At 39.9% G+C, this 24,742-nt stretch overlaps 1 protein-coding gene and 1 long non-coding RNA gene across 4 annotated transcripts in view; one reads left to right on the forward strand and one right to left on the reverse strand.

Moving 5' to 3' along the window:
• Positions 1-24,742, reverse strand: part of ascc3 (activating signal cointegrator 1 complex subunit 3) — a 337,899-nt gene that overhangs the window by 151,317 nt on the left and 161,840 nt on the right. For all 3 annotated transcript variants that reach the window (XM_088013868.1, XM_088013867.1, XM_088013869.1), the window contains one exon: positions 16,877-17,011. In XM_088013868.1, coding sequence (XP_087869994.1) covers positions 16,877-17,011 — 135 coding nt within the window. The remainder of the gene's footprint in view (positions 1-16,876; positions 17,012-24,742) is intronic.
• On the forward strand, positions 502-1,561 carry LOC148155162 (uncharacterized). The gene is made up of 4 exons (XR_015765605.1): positions 502-614; positions 1,003-1,070; positions 1,141-1,266; positions 1,365-1,561. It is a non-coding gene; the product is annotated as an uncharacterized LOC148155162 (long non-coding RNA).

A 24,742-nucleotide genomic window follows, 5' to 3' on the forward strand; every position in this document is an offset into this window, starting at 1 on the left:
GGTTTATTAACATATAGCTTAATTACAAACATTCTCGGACGTGTTTTCGGACTTAGCGCTCCCCTCCAGCTGCCGGCTCGTCTCGCCCGCTCCGTCAGTTGACCGGGCGGAGCGGCTCGTTAAGCCGAGAGAGAACGACCGTCTCCCGGCACATTGCTTTCAAACTCCCGCTGGTTTTCGGCAACGAATTAAAAGCAAAACTAAGACAATATCTAATGTTAATGTTTACTCATTTTATTATTATTACTATTAATTACAAATACATTTATTTAAAGTTGGTGCTGAAAGTTATTCAGCACTAAGTTTGTGTTAAGTTTTACTTCTAAATTAAATTATATGTAATTTTATTTTATTAAGTGCTATATTTATTTTTAGGAACATAAAATTACTTTGAACATTTGAAATTGCTGGCTAATTACAAGTTATTTGCAGTGGAGACAGCTATAAGATTTAATTCAGTCATTCTTAAAGTTTGATTTGTGATTTTGTCTTTTCTGATAGATTTTGTAATTTTACATCCAGGATCTTCAGGAGAATTAATCGAAACCCAAACTCATTGTTCTCAACGAAGACCTTCTGCATGACCAAGAACATGATGAGTCTGCTCCCTCAAGGTATTGAAGCTCAGAAGAAATGTTCTCTAAAATGTTTTCATGCTTTCTAGTTACTGCAACATTTTAACACTAACTTATGTTTGATACAGAAGATGATGTAGTCCTGCAGCTGCTGCCAGTACCCCTCCCTGCTCCACCTTACTAATTTGGGAGAAGTTTCAGATCCATCAACCTGGAAATTCAGATGTTTTCATTGATATCCAGTCTGTAAGTCAACCTTCATCTCTGAATCATGCTCAAATTGTTTAAATAAGTGCATCACATTCAATAGTGAGGTTTTGTGTTAAACTAGAATCAGTCAGAAATTAGTTTTTGAGAATGTATCCCTTTACCTTTAAATTCACAAATGGCCTGTTTTTGTGTCTTCTCTCTCTTGTTCTCAACGAAGATCTTTTGTATGGCCAAGAAGAGAAAGGAGCGGCCGTCTTCTCAACAACATGAATTTTCTCCCTTAAGGTATTGAAGCTGAAGAGATGTTTATAAACTGTTAACATTTAACATTTTAACACAAGCTTATGTTTGCCAGACAGACAAGATAATGTAGCCCTGACGCTGCTGCCAGTGCCCCTTCCTGTTCCACCTTACACATTTGGGAGAAGAGTTTCAGATCCATCAACCTGGAAGTTCAGAAGGTTTCATTGATATCCAACCTGTAAGTCAACATTCATCTCTGAATCATGCTCAAATTGTTTGCTGTTTATATAAGTTCATCACTAATGGCCTGTTTTTTCTGTCTTCTCAAACCATCAGGTTGGGACAAACCTGGTGGTGCATCTACAAAATGTGACAACCCGTATGTCCTCATGCAGGGAGACAGGCAAAATGCTAAAGTGTCGTTAAAAATGCTCCTTGTTTAATGGCTGAAAGGTTTACTTGTAGTTTGCTTTAAAACAGACTTTTTTTCATTAAATGTTTTCTAATGTGGAGTAACAGATACTTCTGGAGTTGTAGCCAAATTAATTGAAGGGATTTAACTACTTATGTTTTGTAACTTTTGTAAATGAAGTCTGCTGGCTCTATATATGTATTGTGGAAATAAAAGAAGCTTTAAATTCATATGCCTTTTAATCCTTTTTTTATATAGTGAAATTTAAATATTTTTTTTTTAACCCAACTATAGTGGTATAATAACCCTTGTGTTAGGTTATGAATTTCAACCCAATTTTGGGTCAATTTAACCAATTTAAACAAGTCAATTTAACCCAACGTTTGGTTAGTTGCCATGACCCAATGTGCTGGGTCAAACCCTCAACCCAACCCAGTTGGGTTAAAACAACCCAGCGTTGGGTCGGTCCATATTTGACCCAGCGCTGGGTTACGTATTGGGTTATTTTTAACCCAGCATTTTTTACTGTGAAGGTATTTAAAATTTGCCACAGTTTCAACAGGTTGGCCATCGAGAGAAACTGGAACCACTTTAAGGTTTTAATAGGTTTAAGGTTTTTTTAAATAATTTAATTAGCTCTACATTCTTAAGAGAATGAAAATTTAATAATAAATAATAAAGACTTTGCAGTATTCTGATTTAGTCATGTAATTATATTAGTTGTGTTACCACCCCCACGCCACTAGAGGCAGTAGCAACCCCGAAAAGATGCAACTAAGGAGCAGATTTAGAAGTACACCGAAAGCTACAGAATGGGCTCTTTGCACCTACGGCGTTGACGTCACATCTCCAGGAGCTAATGCGGCTCACTTTTTTCCGCTTTGAGTTACCATGACTGCTAGAAAAGACTAAGTCGTATTTCGGATGCAAAAAAGCAATACTATGAACACTGTTGTCTTCCTAATATAATGGGCTTTTAAGTTTTCATTAATTTCCAAGCGATCCTGAATTAAGAAAATGGTGGCTTGTAAATATTTGCCACTACCAGTTGAAGCTAACGCTGCACAAAGTTTGCAGCCTTCACTTCACTCCGGATCAGCCTAAAACTACCGGGGATACGGATGGTAAATAAAGGAGCCTCCCTGAGTTATTTCCATGGAGTCACTTCTGTATTCAGCCTGAAAGAGTTTATGGGAACGAGAGAGCAGACCAGAGCCAGACAGCCGAGCAACTGATCCGCCTGAACACACTGCAGTAAACACTGTCCTATCTGAGCTCTTCACAAGAAACATGCAAAGGTAATAAAACGAAATAACACGGAGACATGAAGCAACACGGTCATATTTTTCTAAAAGCAGCAACTTTGAACCTCAACAGCTGAACCAGATCTCTGACACCAGAGCTGCGCTACTGTTAAGCTATGAGGCTTGTTGAGCTTCGTCAGGCTTCGGAAGCTAAAAGCCCGAACCGGAACCAAACCCCGTTAGTCTCTGACACTAGCGACTTGAAAATAAGGTAAAAACATTGTCCGTTAGAATGTTTAGATACTTAAATAGCACATTTTTACAAGAACAATGTCCGAGAATATTGCCTACTAGCATAAGCTAAGGTTAATGTTAGCCACAAAGCTTAAGTAAAACTCACCTTCGTATCAGTGAATGTATAACGAGGCGTACATCTAAAACCTTTCTCCAGCTGACTTGTTGGGGCTTTGGATCGATGTACAAACCTTGGCCAAGCCCTGGTGTAAAATTATATTTTTATTGGATCGGAAACAATCGAGCCGCTTTTTCCCGAACGCGGAAGCTGAGGTGCAAAGAGCCCATTTGGTAAATCCATGCTGAGAGTGGAACTCCTTCAATCACTGCTCCTCCGCAGCACTGATTGGCTAAGCAATGTAACGTGATCCTCTGCAGCAAGAGATGGCAAAGCGGGGCGCGTCATCACGACTTTATATAAGTGTCTCTTTACCTCCGCGGCAGAGGCTCCGCCGAACCCCTGAGACCGACTCATCGAACCCCTGGGGTTCGATCGAACCCAGGTTAAGAACCACTGGTTTATAGCCTGACAGTTAACCAAATCTACAGAGGTAAGAACAGCAGGAATAGAAATCTAAAAAAGTTAATACCCATAATAGATCTGAGCACAATTGCGAGGGGTTCAACTCCATCCATCCATTTTATATACACCCTTGTCCCTTAGTGGGGTTGGGAGGGTTGCTGGTGCCTATCTCCAGCTAACGTTCTGGGCGAGAGGTGGGATACACCCTGGACAGGTCGCCAGTCTGTCGCAGAGGGGTTCAACTGTTAATATAACGGATTCAATGGGCTGCCCTGACATGTTGAGCGATTGAGACAAACTTCCAGAAAATTGTAAATCAGCCAAAACACAGACTTCCTTTAATCTGGACTAAAAACCCAGATTACAGGAACAAATCTGAGTTTTTAAGTTGCTTTTGAAACATTATGAATGAAACATTAATCAAAATTCTGATGTGTAACGATGGCACTTGACAATTGTTGACTGTATGCTCTACAACTTTGTTTTTTTCTTTTTTGTGTGTGTGTTTTTATGATGTAAAGCACTTACTTTGAACTACCTTGTTACTGAAATGTGCTCTACAAATAAACTTGATTGACTGAAAAATAGTCAGATTTAATATTATTTGAGGCATAGCGGTCAGAAGAGAGTAGCCTAAACCAAGTCAGGAAATGCTCCCCAAAACCAAATATGTAAGTAAAATAATAACTGCCTCATTAAGAGTCTGAGGTAGGAGCACAGAGGTCAAAGATTCATTGTATCCCTCTAAAAGTAGCGGAGAAAGCTTGTCCCAAAATATTCTATAAAGCTCACAAGCATACTCCTCAGAGCCTGAACCTTTGCTGCCCTGCAGGGACTTGACTGCCTCATTGAGCTCAGAGATGACAATAGGTCTCTTAAGGTTGTCAGCTACACCCTGACTGATGGTAGGAATCAGTGTTGTGTTCAAGACCACCTAACCCGAGACCAAGACAAGACCAAGACCAGAGTGTATCGAGACCGAGACAAGACCAAGACTTTTAGGGTCCGAGACCGAGTCAAGACCAAGACCAGCGGCCCGCGCTCCATGACACAATGAAATGTAAAATATGATCGAAATTGCTTCTCAAAATAATCTGAAAGATCCATATTCCTATAAAAACACCTAGATATTAAATACTTAATACATTTTACCAATATTAAATATTCCATTTCTGTGCTAAAATGTGTGATGGTCTTGTGCCATCCCTAAAAACATAACACCCTGGGCATTTGCCCATATTGCTCATATAAGAAACCACCACTGTTGTACCATTAAACATAGCAATTGAGGCAATGCCCTGACTGTAAATAACGCTCAACTACGAACACTGACCAAGGAGCAACAAGCAAAAAGTAACCAAACAGAAGGCGCTCATCGTGACTGTTTTCACTCTCTCTCCCAGTACATGAAGCAAGGCAGTCTGACACCATGGCAGACATTACAGCTGCCACTTTGAACAAAAACAATCAAAGAGCAATGCGCATGCTCTACGTGCTCTTTCGTTCTGTGTTTTAGTTATTTGTTAATTTAAATATCAACGTACATAATTAAATTAAATAATGATGCAGTGTACACAGAGCATTACAAGAACAAAGAACGGGTGTTCTGTCAGGTCAGATCATCATACGCTTAGCACAAACTCACGGTGTTCTGTCAGATCAGCATACGTTGTCAGATAGTCGTACGCTTAGCTCAGACATGCATACGCTGTCATTACCATATGATTTTATTTAAAAAGCAACATAGAATCATGACGTAGATCATTATTAACAGTTATTAACAGTTGTATGGCATCCAGCTGCAGCCAGACCTGCTTTAAATACACTTTGAAACCACGACAACGCATGTATATCTATCTAGTTATCATATTATGTCATATTATAAACAATTTAATGACTTATTTTCATCATAACTTGTTGCGTATACTGACAACTCCACTGACGGTCGGACTTAATGCGCATGCGCTGGCATGGTACTCACTGCATGTATGCTATCCTGACAGCGTATGGTAATCTGATAGAACACCGGCAATATCTGTCAGACACGTCATTACCATAAGATTTCATTTAATCAGCAACACAGAATCATGACGTAGATCGTCATACACTTTGTTATTAACAGTTGCATGGCATCCTGACTTAGCGGTTAAGTGAGTTTTACACGGGCATGTGTTGTAGCTGACTCCAGCAGCAGCCAGACCCTGCTTTAAATACACTTTGAAACCATGACAACACATGTATATCTATATAGTTATCGTTGAAAACAATTTAATGACTTATTTTCGTCATAACTTGCTGCGTATGGTGAACTGACAACTCCTCTGACGGTCGGACTTCTTAATGCGCATGCGCAGGCATGGTACTAACTGCATGTATGCTATTCTGACAGCGTATGGCTATCTGATAGAACAACGGCTCTCGGTGACACTCCAGTCCTATCTAATAAGTACAGAGACGAGCAGATGAATCGTACTGTTCCTGAATGTCACATCACTATATTGCAGACTTTTGGACACAGCGCCGTTGTCCCATATATGCGACAAGTCAGTCAACATCTCCGCACAATAATTCAGCGCAGTGAGTGACAACTTTTTTTCATCACAATGCTTATGTGTGTCTATACAGCTAGCTTTGCTAACATCACGTCAACGGATCTTACCTTCTTTGAGCTACTTTTCTAAGTGACGAAAAAAGTTAGACGTTGTCTCCACCGTCTGTGAAAGCGAAGCGCTGCTGAGTTAGCTGTGGTCATCGGATTTCTTATGATTTATGCAGCGATATTCCATTACTGACGATAAGGCAAACATTTTCTGCCGCTGAGAGAAAACCACTGCGCATGTCTCAGAGCGCCGCGTGCGAGTGAAAGGTGGGGGGGGGGGGGGGGGGGAGAAACACGTAGTTGCTTGGATTTTAATCGGTGCGTTTTGCATCCACTGAAAACAAAGATGTTAACAAATAAACTGGACAGTATGCTGCACGTTTAGTGGTATTTTCACAGTTGCGGTCTTGACTGGTCTTGAAATAAAATGCCGAGTCCTCAGCACCCGAGACCGAGACAAGACCGAGACCATCAATAAATGGTCTTAAGACCGGTCTCGAGACCAAGACCAATTTCGAGTACCACAACACTGGTAGGAATCAATTAAGAAGTTATCAAAATCGGTTATAGAGGGAGCACATTCCCAGAAAAATTGACATCTTGTCAAATTGTCTCAAACTGAATAAGGCTTTTGACTCATTTTTGTCTTTGAATTAGCTGAATATACAACATTTTTTTGGTGCCAAAAACATGGACGCAGGAGCTATGATGGAATGATGGAAGCGGCATGGGGCGACAGGACAGTGGAGAACAGCATATTGAAAGAACACCAGACAATACAGAGTTCCACTATGCGACTACTGAATCAGATTGATAGGGAATTATTAAAGGAAGACCCGGTCGTCAGATGTGTGCAGGAAATGCTGACTATGCTAATGGCAAAGGGGGACTGAACTGCCCTACTGAGGAGCACACTCCACTGGACACTCCACAAGTGGAGGTGGAGGCAGCACTTGCAGAGGAGTGTAACGACCGCATAATCAGTATGAATGAATGTGCAAAGTGCATTCACGTTGGAAATTATGAGTATAGAGCTCCAACAGGTGCAAGTGAATGAGATCAACACAAATTCCACACAGCACAGTAATGCTACAGTGAGGCTGCCTCAGCCAATAGTTGACAAAATGTCAGCTTATGGCAAGAATTTTGGAGCCAATATGAGACTGCTATTCACAGTAACCAAGCTCTTTGAAAGCGAGATAATTTATATATATGCATATCACTGACAAGTAGTAACAGGCCATATAGAGAGACTAACAGAGAGTTTGGTAGTTCTTGAGAGTGCTTTGGTTGGGCGATCCAAGGCCCATTAGTAATGTCCAGTTTGGCAGAAAAAAACATGCATGCACATTCAGTTCAATGAAGACACCCAGATTGACAAACAGCTCCATGCATTCTGGGAACTTGAGTCCCCAGGAATCACAAATGAGAAGCCAGAAAGCCCAGAAGATCTGGAAGTGTTGCAACGGTTTGAGGAAACTTCCACTTTTAAGGATGGACGTTAAAAAGTGGAGTTCCCATGGCAACAAACATACTCCCCCCCTCCAAGACAACTACCACATTGCAAAAGACTGTTGAGTTTGAAAAGAAAACTAAAGAAAGATGTGCTGTACAACAGATACCATGAAGTAGTGGAGAACTACTTAAAGGAAGGAATGGCTGAGGAGGTGCCAAGAGAGGAAATTGTTGCAAGCAGTGTGACACACTATTTGCCTCATCATGCAGTCATGAGAAGACAAGGCAACAACACTAAGGGTTTTGTTTGATGCTTCTTCTGGATGGAAGCCCATCCCTCAATGACTCTCTCATAACAGGCCCTAATCTAAACCCAGACTAGATGAATGTTCTGCTGAAATTCAGGCTACATCATATTGCCAACATTAAAAGGGCATTTCTGCAAATTTTGCCATCAGAGAAATTTCTGTGGTTCTCAGGACCACATACCGATGACACAGATGAACATTTGCTTGTGTTCAGAATGACAAGAGTGGTGTTTGGAGCTTCATCAAGCCCATTCTTACTAGCAGCTACTATAAGGAAACATCTGAGACAATACCAGTCAGAAGAACCAGAAGCGGTAGAAACCATCAACTCATCTCTCTATGTAGACAACTTAATTTTAAGTTAAAGTGAGTTGAAAGAGGCCTTCACAGTGACTACCACAACAAATAACCTCCAAGAACTTAAAACAACGTTCACCCCTGGCTAAATCCAATGCACCTAGCACTGCAGAGGACAAGCACTAGTCATAGTCAGGATGTACAACTTCCATTTCCTCCTCCTGTCCATTCTTTGGAGAATTTGGACTCTGTCACCATTCTTAAACACCAGGGCGAGGGATTGGAAGCTGGATATTACTCCATTCAAAATTAACAGGAACAGATGTCATTCTTGTGGGTTTGATGGCTCCCTCATTTCAGCTGGCACAAAATGATGACTACAGACCTGAGTGTGATTCATAATCACAAAATGATCCTGTTGAATGTCGACAATCCACTTCTTCCTCAACTCATCATCTTTAGGGAATGAAAAGAAACTCAAAGTAGAGTTGCATCGCACTGAACTGTACAGTTTGGAACGCAACAATGGCAGCTTGATAAGTTATCCTCTCTTTTTTGGGATGAAATCTAGGAGTGTGATGTCCATGTAGTTGCCATGTAGACCCCTGTCTGCCAATCCAGGGGAACTACCTCCAATAACCACACAATATTGCAAAGTCGTGTCAGTCAAAACAACCCCAGGACATCAAGAACTTGAAGGAATCTCAGGTGAATCTCATCTACCACCGGGCCTTCCCACCACCGCAGACCATGGAGGTGGTGGTAAGGGCACCACCATGTTATTAGAATGGGTTATCAGAATTGTGTTGATCATTCCACAAAATGTTTTGTTCTTAAAATCCTAACTTAGATGGTGATCAAAATGTGTTAACAACAGTATCAGAGGTATGAAGAAGAAACACTGCAAAAACACAAGATGCAATATATTTCTAAATGGAAACATAAATGTAGATACAGAGTATTGTGAAAATATGTTATTTTTTGCTTTTAAATAATATATTTTGCTGATATCAAAGATATAAACAAATATATTGGGCTATGTTGCACTGCTTTGTTTTAGCAACCAGATTTAGCATTGCAGGGTCCTAAAAATATGTCTGCAATTTTCCAATCTCCTTTATATACCTTAGTAGAATTATTGCATTTTCAAAAAACTAACTGACCTGTGATGTAACTGAGCTCTACACATAAAGCTAAACAAAATAAAAAGAGAGGAAGAAATAAGCTTAACTTTGTCACAATGTCAGTTATATTTGGTTTTTTTCTGTGTCTTTATGGTATTCTCTTGCTGTGTTTAGGATTTATGCTGCGTTTCCATGTTTATCTGGTCCTTAGTTTCATTTACCTTCTTGTGTCTCCCGTTGATTAGTAACTTCCTTCACCTGTTCCCCTTGTTTTTTAAGTCAGCGCACACCTTGTGGTGGCGCGGGATCGTCGTCTGGTCATGTGAATAGGAGAGGAGTAGCTCCGAGTTTAGTTTAGTTTTAAGAAGTGAGCTCCGTTCTTGGATGTTTTTTTGAGTGCGGACTAAGCTGTACCTCCGAGTCCGACCACGATTTCTGGGTGTTAAGATGAGAAATAAACATAAAACATCACGCCGCCGTCTGCCTGAGCCTTTGTCCCAAGAGTCAACATCCAGCACCATGACAAACTTCAACTTACATGAAAACAAAAAATAATGCAATTGTGCAAGTTAAAGAGCAGCAAGGAAGCAAACCAGAGCTGCTTGAAAACAGGATTCAGCAAAGTAGAGCTGAGAATATCAGGGGCAAAAGTCTGCATCTTTCTGCATTCATAGTTTAACAACAAACATAAATGAGATGTTTGTGACTGACAATACTACTGTTTTTACTTTTGACTTGAAGGAAAAGACAAGTTTTTTGTTATAGATCATGGTTAGTGGTACACTTCAATGTTTTAACACTGATGAGCAGGAAATGAAAGAAGAAAATGGAAGTGCAACTGTTTGCAATAACACGATAACATGCAAGACTGCTCCCCCTGAGGGCATGAGACTCCAGATGAGCTGTCGTGCCAGAACAGTCAGGCAGGATGGAGGAGTACTTCACACTTCACACAATTTTCTTTACACTCTCCCACCATCTTACAAAAAGCCTTTTTCTAATTATGGAAATATGTTTTGTAGTACAGTAGGTGTGTTTGTCACTCCTGTTTCAAGCAGCCATTGAGGTGTGGCTCATTTGTTGTTGATCAGCGCTTTGAGGAGCGAGTTTGGACAGATGACATGTCACAAACTCAAGCAGTAAGAGGACAGGCAGTGGACTTGAGCTGTAAAAATAGCATCAAATGAAAAGAAACCATAACATTAACAAGCCTTGTCTGGTGATGTGCAGAGTCTCTAGGGGCTTCCAACTCAGAGGCATCAGTGGATCTTTTTAAAAAACACATGAAAGCTGCTCTTCAACAAAGACCAGAGATACAAAGAATTGAAGAGAATGATGTCCACAACAGCAAAATTCTCATCAGTTTAAATCTCTGTAGCTTCATATTATCACTGCTAAAAACTGCTCTTTTAATAGAAAACACTCTATGCTATGCCATGCATTCTCTGTTTAAAGCCTCTTAGAAGGTGTGAGAGGTGAAGCTTTAAAGCCCTCTAAAAACAGAGACAGACCTATAAAACAATGTGCACCACAGCTATGGGACCACAAGGTGTCTCTTATCCTCCACTGAAAATCTGCCCATCTCTCTTTGACTTTGACTTTGAAGAGTGTGGAGATAGTTGAGGAGAAGAGGGTGGATTGTTTAAGTCAAAGCAAGCAAATTTAAAGAGTGCCTGTGAGAAGTTTGTCCAGATGCTTCCCAAATGCAAGTCATATTCTGAAACTGATTCCAAACACACTGTGCCTTTAAGTCAGACAACATGGTTAATTTAGATTTTGTTTATTCTTACAAGTCTATAAAATCATTTTAGTATTTGGATGAAGTAAGAGGGACACCTTAGGAAATAAATTAATTCAATACATAAAATCTGATTATTATTTCATCATATATTTCAGTTAATAATACTAATGAAATGGTTATGGGTGTATCCTAACACATTACCACTGGCCCTTAAGCAGAGCTATAATGTAACTAAAGTTTTGTGATAACAGCCAAAAGTGCATCTGGCAGATCTGTGATGTCGTCATGGAGGAGTGGAATGCATTCCAATGGCAATCTGTGAAGTGCATCTACTAAATATTGACTTATAGGAGGTGAATATTTACCTATTTTATATTTAATATGATTTAAAATGATTTTTTGAAGAAATCAGTTTTCACTTTTATACAATTTTTAAATTCCTTTTGTTAAAAAAAAAAGTCATTTTCTTTAAAATCATGATAAATTTATAAAATGAATAAAGATGATTAAACATCCAAGTATTACTTTTGGAAATGCAATTTTGTCAGCAAATAAAAGGACACAAGTGTACTAATAATAATGGGGCAGGACTGTTCTCTTGAATGTAAAAACAAATAATGTACCGACTTCAAGGTAAATAGTCAGAAGGAAGCACCACAAGCAAAGATGTCTTTCTGGAAACACTGGTGGAAAGAGAGCTTTTAGTCTGCATGAAGCTAGAGACTGCAGCTATGAGAGCCCTACTGCACATAATGGAAGCCTGTCCAATCTGCTTAAGTTAAAGTGGAAGACCATGGTGATGATGGTGATGCAGTTATTCCAGTCGGGCAGTCCCACTACGTCCCTAACCAATCGCTGCATTGGTTAGGGGCGTAGATCAGAACCCTTTGCTGATCGAATCCTCAGCGTCTGAAATCATCTCTAGAGTGGGTGTGGGAGGGGAGCGGAACGGCAAGGCCTGTCCTCCCGTTTGAGAGCAGAACCAAGTGAAGGGTTGGGTAAGATGCCTTGCCCAACAAAGGGGTGAGTACCGAGAGTGCCTGTTTTGGTTTTCAAGGAACCAGGCCAGGCTCGGGGCACAGATCCTCGATGGTGCCGAGAGCCAGGAATGCCCCCTGCCGGCGGACCAGATCTACGAAGCGTTTTGTGAGAGATGGGAAGTCGGAGGGCAGTTCCACGGACTTGGGGAGTTCTGAACGGACTTAGTCTCTGACAACTGGGAGTTCTACAAACCCATCCTGGCTGCAGAGGTGATGGAAAACCTAACCAAAATGGAAAACGGCACAGCCCCAGGCCCAGACAGGATCAGCAAAAAAGGTTTGCTGAACTGGGATCCTTGGGGTGAACAACTGGCGTGGCTATTCACAACATGGTTGGTCGGTGGAATCATTTCCCGGGCCTTCAAGGAAGGCAGAACGACATTGCTACCGAAGTTCATCGATCCCCCATGGCTGCGGTGCCATGAAATTGTCTGGGTTCAGTGGGGCTTCATGATGGTTATAATCAGCACTGGGATGACACGTGACGGCTATGTTCAAGCCGGAAAGCAGGTTGCGGACAAGCTCGCCTCAGTAGTCCTTTCAGGTATCCTCTCAGTCTGGTCTGCAGAAAGTGGGTTGGTAGGCTGCCAGCAACATAAAAGACAAAGAAAGAGAAGTTTGCTGGAACATTTGTGTTCCTGCCTTGTTCACTCTCACAGCATGTAAAAAAAAGTGTGAGGTATTACTTAAATCATTTCTGTCTGACCAAGCCTCATTCTGGCCTTGTTACATATAGCACTTAAGTTCTGCAAATGACAGACTGAAATTATAAACAATGGATTGTCCTATTAAAAAATATACATTCAGAGACCCCAAAGACCAGTAGAAGGCTTGATTGGATTGTTTTATGTAAATCCAACAAAAGCCAATCAACAGTGCAACGCTGTTCTTCAGTTTTTTACATATCCTGAATTATAAAAAGGACTCATGGTCAGATTTGGCAGTGACATAAAGCATGTTTGTACCATTGAGTCAACAGTTCTTTTCACTAAGCAAACTGTAGATGCTCCAACAAACGGTTAATTTTGTCTTACTGTCCACCCTTGTTCTGGTTTTACAACCTCAGCCTGCTTATGTTTTTTGGGACAGAAGTGGTTTCTTTGTGACAATGATCACAAGATCATTGTCCAAAAGTGAAATGAAAACTGGATGAAAAAGAAAAAAAAAACAGCCAGAAGCAGAGGGCAATTTCTGCAGAGCCAAAGAGATTCTAATGATGAAGGATTTGTAACAAGTGTGTGAAAGACTAAACTGAAATGTAATTTAAGTGTTGCAAACAAATTTGATTTAAATCTAGGTGCTATATTCATTGTAGGACACTACAAGCATGATAATTTTTCAAAGCAGCTCTCAGGACTCAAACCAACAAAGCAGTCATTGTATATTGATTTACAGTAAGTATAAAGCATTCACTAAGGCAAGAGTGCCAAGACCAGTTTTAAACAAACTCTGACATCACATGTCGCATATTCAAATTAAAAAGCCGCTCTGTGCAATCAGTGGAGAGAAAAAGTAATGTGTAAATGTTGCAGAAAAGACAGGCATCATACTTTTCTGTTTCTTCTTCACACACAGTTTTTCTCTTCATGGTGCAAAATTTAAATATCAAGTGTAGAAACATGAGGAAAAAGCTTTATTTCAGTGTGTTTTTTGAATGTGGCCATTTTGGTCTTAGTGTGGATTATTTGCGCAGCTCAGACAGAAAAACTGCTTTTAATAACTGGCTCTAGAGGGAAAATTCAGATATCTAAGCTTGACTGACAGCCTCTTCAACCCCGGAGATAAAGCCAATTAAATAACATGGGTAGAAGAGAGAAAAATAAATAATCTAAAGCTGGATAAATAAATGCTAAATTATTTGAGTGACCTTAGAGGGTCATTATTTCACTGCACATGCATATTGGAGATTAAAAAACACCTATAAATATTTATGCGGAGCAATTTCCAGAGAGCAAATAAGCAGTGCATTATCTCTGTGTGGGTTTAAAGTGGAGTCATCCTGATGCCCCTTCCTCTGGCAGTGCAGACTGAGAAAGAAAACACATTTAAAGTTAAATTAATGGAGTGGACATTACACATTATTAAATAAAAAAAAATTATGCACATAAACTGCAGAGTATTGCAGAAGTACTTTAAAAGTACAGTTTCAGAGACTAACCAGGACACAATGCACCATTTTTAGTTCACTAATCTGTTCTGTTTCCAGTTTTACAAAGCATGAAAAGTGATCTGATTTGTATACATATCCAATTTAAATAGAGAAGAGATTAGAAGCACATCAATCTTGGCCCAGCCCCAGGGAATAGGGGAAAAGGTTACTAAATTTATCACTGTGGCTTCTGTTGCAGGAGATTCAAAAATGGGGATGGGAGTTAGAGTCTGACTGACTGTCCTTTGAGAAAGAATAAAGCTCCACCTCTGTGTACTCTTCCAGCACAGAGACCATTAATTACACACACTCTCTTCATGCCCACACTGCATGTAATATACATCTGAAACTATGAGTAAAGGCTCACACACAGTGATTATAGGCTGTTCATCAAAACATCCAGCGTTCCCAAACTGCAGTAGGTTAGTCCTCAATACTAGAAACAAGTGGGACGAGGATAAAAACAGAAGCATTCTTTTATGGACAAATAGTTTCTTTTTGAGATATATTCACATATTTTTCTGTGTTGCTACATATGTCTATGATTAACCAACTGACAAAATAAAAATAATAAGGACCTGGAAACCAGAATAGGTAGAGCTAAAAGTTTAAGTGTGTGACGGTTCTGAGCTGAATTTTGCTAGCCATGCCAAATGCTGCCCTCTGTCAGTCTACCCCAGCACAGCTATTGCTACTATCCAGTAGCGTGCCACCATCGGTGTGTGAGTATGTGAATACGTGCATGACTGCATGGAGTGTGAAACACTTTGGGGTCCTCTGGACTTGATAAAGCACTATACAAATACAGACAATTTACCATTTATTATACACAATACGAGACATTTCCATATTAGAAAACCAGCAGTGGATGAACATGTCATCAAAATACATCTGACCTTCTGAAGAATCAAGTAAGAAAAAAAAGAAAGAAAGAAAAGGGACTCTAGACATTTTCAGATACCTGTGACAAAAAGCACTAAACATGTCGACCCCCCAAAATCATGGTGATAAAGCATGGATCGTTGCTATTATAAATATATGTACACACTGCTAGTTCTGATTGTCTCTCTTTTCACTACACTTAGAAAAAGGGACCATGCCGCAGCCTGTGGTGTGTGTGAGATTTCCTCTTTATTCCTTTGTGTCATGGTACTCACACAGGCAACTCTGAAGTTTGTTCTAAATGGAGAAACTTAACATTGAAAAAGGTTTCACAGGTTAGTTCTAATAAAGGTCCATCATAATGTTACCTTATTGACTCAGAGTCTGCTAACAGAACCATGCACACTGACTTGGACAAGACACTTCACTCACCTTGCCTGCTGGTGGTGATCAGTGCATCAGACTGCCACCATCAGTGTGTGAATGTGTGTATAAATGTAGTGTGAAGCACTTTGAGGTACAAGTACAGGTGCTGGTCATAAAATTAGAATACCATGAAAAAGTTGTTTTTTTTTTATTTTTTATTTTATTTTCAGCAATTCCAGTCAAAAAGAGAAACTTGTATTCATTTGTTACACACAGACTGATATATTTCAATTGTTTATTTTAATGTTGATGATTATAACTCACAACTGATGCAATCCTCAAATTCAGTATCTCAGAAAATTACAATTAAGGCCAATACTAAAAAGGACTTTTAGAAATATTGGCCAACTGAAAAGTATGAACATGAAAAGTATGAGCATGTTCAGCACTTAGTGCTTAGTTGGGGTTCCTTTTCCCCAGATTACTGCAGCAATGCGGCGTGGCATGGAGTCCATCAGTCTGTGGCACTGCTCAGGTGTTACTAGAGCCCAGGTTGCTCTGTTCAGATTCTTCTGAATCCTTCAGAATCCTTCTGTTCTTCTGAATTGTTGGGTCTGGCAAATCAAATGTTCCTCTTCCATAGATTTTCTACAGGGTTTCCATGGGGTTACCGTGGTCCTTAAAAAGGTGCTGGCAGCTTTGGTAATGTGTGCAGGTGCCAAGTCCTGTTGGAAAATTAAATCTGCATCTCCAGACAATTGGTGAGCAGCAGGAAGCATGAAGTGCTCTAAAAACTTCCAAGGCTGTGTTGACCTTGGACCTCAAAAAACAGTGGATCAACACCAGCAGATGACATGGCACCCAAACCATCACTGACTGTGGAAACTTTGAACCTCAAGCAATGTGGATTCTGTGCCACTCCTCTCTTCCTCCAGATTCTGTGATCTTAATTTCCAAAGGAAGTACAAGATTTACTTTAATCAGAGACTAGACAGAGAGACAATTTAAAAGCCTTTGTAGGTGTTTTAAGTTAATTAGCTGATTAGTGTGTGGCACTAAGGGTCTTCAATATTTAACTTTTTCATAATATTAAAATTTTCTGATATATTGAATTTGGAGTTTTCATTAGTTGTCAGTGATAATCATCAAATAAACGTTTGAAATATATCATTCAGTTTGGAATGAATGAATGTAACACATTTCACTTTTTGAATGGAATTACTGATTTTAATCAATTTTTTCATAATATTCTGATTTTAAGACCAGCACCTGTGCTTTACTTTTTACAGTTACTTTATTAAAGAGGCTTTTCAAGCATTAGTTTATTGGACATCAAGGAGGGAAAAAAATAAATGCTGTCGCAACTTACCTGGAAAAGACTCAAATCTCATAAAATGTGTTTTTTTTGTTTTACCTGTTTCTCACACTGGCCATAGTCTGAGCCCTGGTCTGGCTGAAAGAAACCGATTTCTCCTTGGTTTTTTGCGATCTCTATCAACCCAAAAGCTGTCCTCACTGTGGCATTTCGAGCATGAACGAAAACCATGACCTGTTCAACAAACATACAGAATAAAAATTAAAGCAATGCAAAAAGGAACAACTGATTCACAATAGAAAGTTTGAAAACATATCTGCCCCCAACAGAGTTCTTTCATACTCACATACAGGTGAACTTTGTTTATTTTGTGTCCAATATTCATTTGGCAACTTCTACAAATGGTTGCACTTGATTTTATTTGGGGTATCAGAGTAAGGAGGGCCTAATAAAAATGCATGCCTGACTTTTCAGATTTTTATTTTTCAAAACTTTAAAAATCATGCATCATTTTCCTTCTAATTCACAGTTTAGTACAAAATACTTGGTCACAAAAATGCTATGGAAATACAATTAATCTGTAATGGGACAAAAGTGGGGAAGGGATGTAAATGCTTTTAAAAGACACTACATAAAACAATTGTTTTGCTTTGGTGTTCAATGAAAACAAATATTCTAATGTTTAAATATACTTTAGCTTCAATGCAGACATTGTGAACTGTACCCCTAGAATTTGGAATTTTGTCCCTTTTTGAAATTTGATTTGTTTTTATCTTCAGTCCATCTCCCACCAGACAAACAACCCTAGAACCTCACAGCTTAGCCTTTACTAAGTATGTGAAGTGATATCAGAATGGGAAAGAAGAAAAAGGAAGCAAAAGTCTTCTGACAACTTGCATTTTTCATGACAGTAAATGAAAAAACGTTTTACAATGTTTTTTACTTTTGAGGAGCTTTTGTGTTTGTTTATCCAATGAAGATCTAGAAGAGCAAAGGAGAGTAGCTGACTGCAGAGACACGCAGCAGGAGCAGTGAGCTATGTGCTTGTTCCAGCACACACAGTCCTGAGGGAACACTGTAGCAAATGTTATTTATTGGAGGTGTTTTATCAGCACCACTGAGCTGTGTGGAAACGTAAGCGCCAGATTCTCAGCTTATTAAACTTTGTTCTGGCAGCATGCTTCCCAGAGGATGCTGGGAAATCATAAAGGAAATTCCATCCATCATATGCACCCTGATGAAATTAATGTACGTCAGCGCCACTTCTTGACAATTTAATATTGAGTGAAGAAGGGGTCTTCCCAGTTGTGCAGTGGACTCAGCAGCTAAAACATGGAAGGTGGACTGAAGCAGTGTATTTAAACATGCTAATAAAAGAAAAAGCTTCCTGGTGGTGGATGATCAAGATGCTTCATCATAAGGGTCTGTCTAAGAGAAGGAAAGTGTGAGTGTGCCAGAGAGTGTACTTGTGATAAAATCAGCAGGATAAAAACAGTGCTTGTTAGGGAGTTCAACTCCAGCAGCGGATGGAAATTAAATGGCAAAGTCTCAATTTGCAATTCTCATGTTCCCAACAGGCCTTCTGAGGCTGCAGAGTGGAGGCAGAATGAGAGGAAGGGGGTGCATGGGTTCGAGTGGGGAAACGAATCTACAATGGGGCAAATAAGGCCTTGAGAAATTTTCAGATAGGTTATAAGAAAAACAAGGTTTGTGGTAGAGAATTTACAACATTGAGCCTCTACGACTGCTATCAGTCCAGAAACATCTGCTTTGTGATGCACCCATTGCACTTTCTGGCTGATTGTAAATCTCAACCAATCTTTAAAAAGCCTTATCTGTTGATTACTATTTTGGTCGATGATGATTTTTTTTTGTCTGAAATGCCACTAAATACAGCAAGAAAGTTGTTTATTTGGCTGCAGTAGGCCACTATTGTTAACTGCAAAAGTGCCAACATGACCTGGTGGGCGGGTCTATCAGTCAAACCTCTTTGATGGCAGAGCAACAGAGAACTGTTGAGATACAACCAATCCTCCAAAATTATCAGTGCATCTCTAATTACACCCACAAAATACAATAGATCTTATTAGGATGTTATTCCATGAATCAACATAAAGCAATGCATACGCATTAAGATGAAAAAAACTACCTTTTTAGAACTTCCTCCCTCATAAAAAGTTGAAACATGTGAAAAGAATACTTTATACTCCCTCTTTAGTTCCACATCCCTCAACAAAGCTGCTCTGTGAATACCCTAGTTTGTTAGAAAATATTAGAGAACAAACCTAATTATTTGGGGTTTTGGGGAGAATGTTGTGGAGAGGTTTAAAGCTGAGTTAGGCTCTAAAACAATATCGCAAGGTTTTAACATTTACTTTGAGGAAAGTACAACTGTTATTCTGCCAAATCCTAGGTTTGGAATAAGAGAATTTAACTCAGAGAAGAAATTCTCAGCTCAGTTGGTAGAATCTCTCCAAAGGACAATTATTAGACATCAACTCCACAAATCTGACCGTTATGCAGTAATAGCAGAAAGAAAGCCTTAAAAGAATCCTGTTTGTAGTTTTCTGAGTCGTTTAGGAACATTGCAAACATGAATGTTTCTTTGCTTAGATAAGACCAAAACTGAAGAGTAGAGATGCACTGATTGCAGTTTCTGGCTGATCGCCAATCTCTACCGATTTTTAGAAAGCTTGATGTGCTGAAAGTCGATGAGTTGACAACAGTGGGGTGTCTACTGTTAACTGGAAATGTGCAGACATGAACTAGTGGGCCGGTCTGTCAGTGAAACCTCTCTCACAGCTGAGTAGAAAAGAACAGTGGTTGACTTTTAGACCTTTGCTGACGTAGATAAGATCGATGGATAAGATCAGCTTCACATGTAAGTATCGACTGATCACTGATCTTCCAAAATTAAGGAAATTGGTGCACCCCTACTGAACAGTGTGGTGTAAAGCAGGCGCGGAGCTATAGGGGGAGCTAGGGCCCGGGCCCGGATGGGTGCCCATGGGGGCCCGGGTCTGGAGATTCCAGGGAGGGAGGAATGGTTTCAAGTCGCTTTAATGTCTGATTATAGACAGAGAAAGTGATCCCTCGCCTGTTCAGAAAGGTTTATGTAATGTTAAAGTTACTGTCCCTCAATGGAATATATAGTAGTCAGTCACAGTTACTGTTTCACTCATGGTTTAGCCAATGTGCTTCCTGGGTAAAAAGCAAACGTCAAACGCGGCCCAAACCACCACTGGCGTAATTGCACCATTTTGATGCAGGAGGCAACTGCCTCCCCTTCTCAAGACCAATTTGGGTCAAACTAAGTCACACAGAGCTGTGTGCGGTGTCTTGTGTGATAGGTCAAAAGATTGTAGCCGTTTTTTATGCAGAATTGTGCTCAAATAATAATGTCGCTATTTAACTTAAACTATTCCGTTTCCAGTAGCCGGTATTTTTACTTGCAGGTGACATGAATACTTTTTGAGAACATTTATCAGACATGGTGAGGAATTAAGTACATTCGTACAACTCTTCATTAAATAACTACAAAGACTGTGAAATGGCTAAAAAATACCCTCCTGGATGGAAACTTCAACGTGTTTGTTCATGGAGGATGCTGTCTGCAGAACAATGCGCTGCTCTCTCTGGGACCATTTCATTAAACCAAAACAGACGATACAGCAAGGACATGGGGTCCCATCAGAGGATCTGTGCTGCATAGGAAAGGAATGCAAATATATACGTTCTGCTAACATAAGACCATGGTTCGACTGTTCAGCTTTGGATGAAGCATGGGAGAGGCATAAGACTACACATCACCCTTCAGAGGTGATGGGAAGATCAGAGCAGAATACAGGACAACCCTACAACTAAACCTGCCACAGCAAAAATGGAATGGATTAGATTTAGGCATATTGATGACATAGAATGACCCAAAGTTGTGATCAAATCTAATCTAAACTCTGTGGTGAAATGCTTACAGAGGCTTCCCACTGAGTTTGACTTTATTTTGAATGTAGTATAATAAAAAAAATAAACAAAGTTAAACACAAACAAAATAAATGCCAAAAAAAGCAAACAAAACAAAAGAAGAACAGTACTAAAGTATATGTCCACCATCAAAGGAGTGGGTAGAAGTACGAACTTATTTTTACACCCACCCCTCTTACAGTCTATCACAAAAGTGAGTACACCCCTCACATTTCTGCAGATTTTTAATTATATCTTTTAATGGGACAACACTATGAAGCCATTAATGTTTAAACCGCCAGCAACAAAAGTGAGTACACCCCTAAAAGACTACACCCGTAACTATACCCAAATTGAGCATTGTCATTTTCCCCACAAAATGTCATGTGACTAGTTAGTGTTACTAGGCCTAAGGTGTGTGTAGGGAGCAGGTGTGTTCAGTTTTGTAGTGTAGCTGTCACACTCTCTCATACTGGTCACTGAAAGTTCCAACATGGCACCTCATGGCAAATAACTTTCTGAGAATCTTAAAACACAAATTGTTGTGTTACATGAAGATGGCCAAGGTTACAGGAGGATTGCTAACACCCTGGAACTGAGCTGCAGCACAGTGGCCAAGATCATCCAGCATTTTTAGCTGGGTCCACTCAGAACAGACCTCATGTTGATCGACCAAAGAAGCTGAGTGCACATACTCAGCGTCTGTAATGGAAAATTTTATAATGTGCTCCTCACCCCTCTTGTGCTTTAGATTGTGTCTGATGAGAACATTGTGTCTGCATGATTTTATCATGAGATTGGCTAAGCTGCTCTCCTATAGACTTCCATAGTGTGACGTAAGAGCAGAGAATGTCTGTGATCCAGGAGACAATCGGGGTGATACATCCTCAACCCAGAACTGAGACTGCATTTCATATATTAAGTAACAAACTCCTTTCCTTAATAATAGACAAATGGTCAGGCCACTGGGGTTGGGCTCCACAGAATTGTTGGTACATCATAATCAGAGATTCACACCTATTGTCCAATCAAGTCTCTCTTCTCTGACCAGAACCTATAAAAGGAAGCCAGATCCACTGTTGGTCAGAGCAGACTTGACAGACTCCCTTGTATTTCTGTTCTCATCTTGCAAGGTTTTAATACATTTCTTATTTCTTCTCATCCAGACTCTTGTTAAAGCAATTTTTTTTCCATGACAGCGTCACATCCAAATGCTGCCTTTGAAAGACAGGCACAGGAATGCTGTCAGCATTGCTGCAGAGATTGAAGAGGTGGGAAGTCAGCCTGTCAGTGCTCAGACCACAAGTCGCACACTACATCAAATTAGTCTGCATGACTGTCACCCCAGAAGGAAGCCTCTTCTGAAGTCTGCACACAAGAAAGCCTGCAAACAGTTTGCTGAAGACATGTCAACAAAGGACATGGATTTCTGGAATCAGGTCCTGTGGTCTGATGAGACCAAGATTAATTTGTTTGGTTCAGATGTTCTCCAGCATGTGTGGCAGCAATCAGATGAGGAGTACAAAGAGTGTGATGCATACAGCCAAGCATGGTGGTGGGAATGCCATGATCTGGGGCTGCATGAGTGCAGCAGATGATGGGGATTTACATTTCATAAACTCCAGTATGTATTGTGAAATATTGAAGCAGAGCATGATCCCCTCCCTCTGGAAACTGTGTCACAGAACAGTGTTCCAGCATGAAAATTACCCCAAACACACCTCTAAGATGACCACTACTTTACTGAAGAGGCTGAGGGTAAAGGTGATGGACTGGCCAAGTATGTCTCCAGACGTAAATTCAATAGAACATCTTTGAGGCATCCTCAAGTGGAAGGTGGGGGAGCGCCAAGTCTTGAATATCTGCCAGCTCTGTGATGTCATCATGGAGGAGTAGAAAAGCATTCCAGTGTCAATCTGTGAAGCTCTAGTGAACTCCATGCCCAGGAGAGTTCAGGTAGTTTTGGTAAATAATGGTGGCCACGCAAAATATTGACATTTAAGCAACTTTCACTAAGTTCACTTTTGTTGCTGGTGGTTTAGACATTATTGGCTTTATATAGAGTTATTTTGTGGGAAGAATAAATTTTACACTGTTATATAAGCTGCACACAGACATTGTGTCAAAGTGTCATTTTGTCAGTGTTGTCCTATGAAAAGATATACTTAAATATCTGCATAAATGTGAGGGATGTACTCACATTTGTGATACACTGTATGGAGCATCATCCAACAAGTTACTATTCATGTTAACTTGGTTTTAACAGTCTTAATATTTCCTAGATCCATACCTATAACTAGTTCAGTGCATTCATAATCGCATTCCCCTTTAAGCAACCATCATTTTTAACATGTTAAATTATTTCTAAATGAATATACTAGAGGTGTGCCGATTGATCGGTCACCGATCATAATCGGGCCGATTTTCACCGAAAATATCATCGGTGATCGGCGATCATTGGCTCTTGTTGCCGATACCGATCATCTCATTTCGCAGCCTGCCTGTGCAGCTGGTCTCCTCTTTCCTTCACTCTGCGCAAACCGCAGCAACAAATCCTAAGCGATGTGGAACTATAACGCTCTGAGTGAATGGGGAAGTTTGCGTGTTGCGGCGGAAAATTGAAGCACGTCAAAATGCATCAACACAACGAAGCTAATACGACATAAAAACAGTGCCATACTTGACGGAGGTTGGCTACATCGAGGCTCACTGCGGTAAAAAAAAGACATATAAAGGATCAGATAGCAGGTAAAGCAGCGCACGGCTACAAACACTCACCCGGATTAGCATGACGGTCAGAAAGCTAAACAAATAACCCGCAAAATGATTTAAGTCTTCGAGCTGCGATGTAAGACGCTGGTTCTGCTCTCGCTGTTGAACCGCTGCTACGCTACAGGTAGTAATATTTCACAGACGGAGCTTCGCTTCTGCTCCACCTGGTAGCGACTCTCACACCAAAGCTCTGCTTAAAGCTGCAGCATCTAACCTAAAAAAATTTTTTTACATACATATTAAAACTTTCGCTGTCCTAATATGAGACAGATAATCTCTAAAAAAAATAATCGATCTCCTCCCTGTTCTGCATAATTACTCCGCTCAGTCAGAAACAGCCACTCAGAGCTAGCAGTAACCAGCTAGCCGCCATGCTATCAGGAAGTTTTCATTCAGTAACTATGGATTGTTTATTGTAATGGAATCAGTTTTTGCCTTTGAATGTTAAGTTTTATACTTGAATTTTTTTGGCAATGTTGAGAGGTTTTATTTTGGCTCTTTGCATTATTTAGCCTCTTCAGAGCCTTCGTATGTTATCAGTCTGTTAAAGATAGTATATCGATAGCAGTACAATTTGCACAATTTTATGTTTGGACATTGCTTGATTTCCATGCTTAACTCATTCCACAGCTTCACCCCACATACTGATATACACAAGCTTTTTCTTACAGTTCTGAATTTAAAATTTTAGAATTTACATTTTCCCTTAAATTATAAAATTCTTCCTTTTTAAAGAAGAGCTTCTGAATGTTTCCCAGTAATGAATTATTTTTGGCTTAAAACAAGATAATAACAGTTTGTATTTTTACTTTGTCAGCAAATTTTAACAGTTTAGATTTTATGAATAATGCATTTGTATGATCAAAACCACCAGCCAGATTACTCTTACTGCTTGTTTGTGTGATGTTATTAAAGATTATAGTGAAATTCTGTAGTTGTTTACCCATAGCTCAGCAAAATAACACAAAGGTAAGACGAGGGAACAGTAAAGAATAAGGCGCCTCATGCATAAAAGAATGCACAGTTTTCACACAAAAACTTGGTGTACGGACAAATTTAGAAAAGTGCAGTGCACAAAAAAATTCAGATGTAAAAAAGCCGTGCGCATGCATGTGGCTGTGCACCTTTCTTTAATAAATCAAATACATAAGTACACAAATACACAAATACATATGCAAATTAGTATAAATACCCAGATGTCTGCCACCACGTGAAGCAATAACCATGGCAACA

Source organism: Poecilia mexicana, unplaced genomic scaffold (assembly GCF_051168715.1).
Source record: "Poecilia mexicana isolate PSO_F unplaced genomic scaffold, ASM5116871v1 scaffold_16, whole genome shotgun sequence".
In the NCBI taxonomy this organism is placed as follows: Eukaryota; Metazoa; Chordata; class Actinopteri; order Cyprinodontiformes; family Poeciliidae; genus Poecilia; species Poecilia mexicana.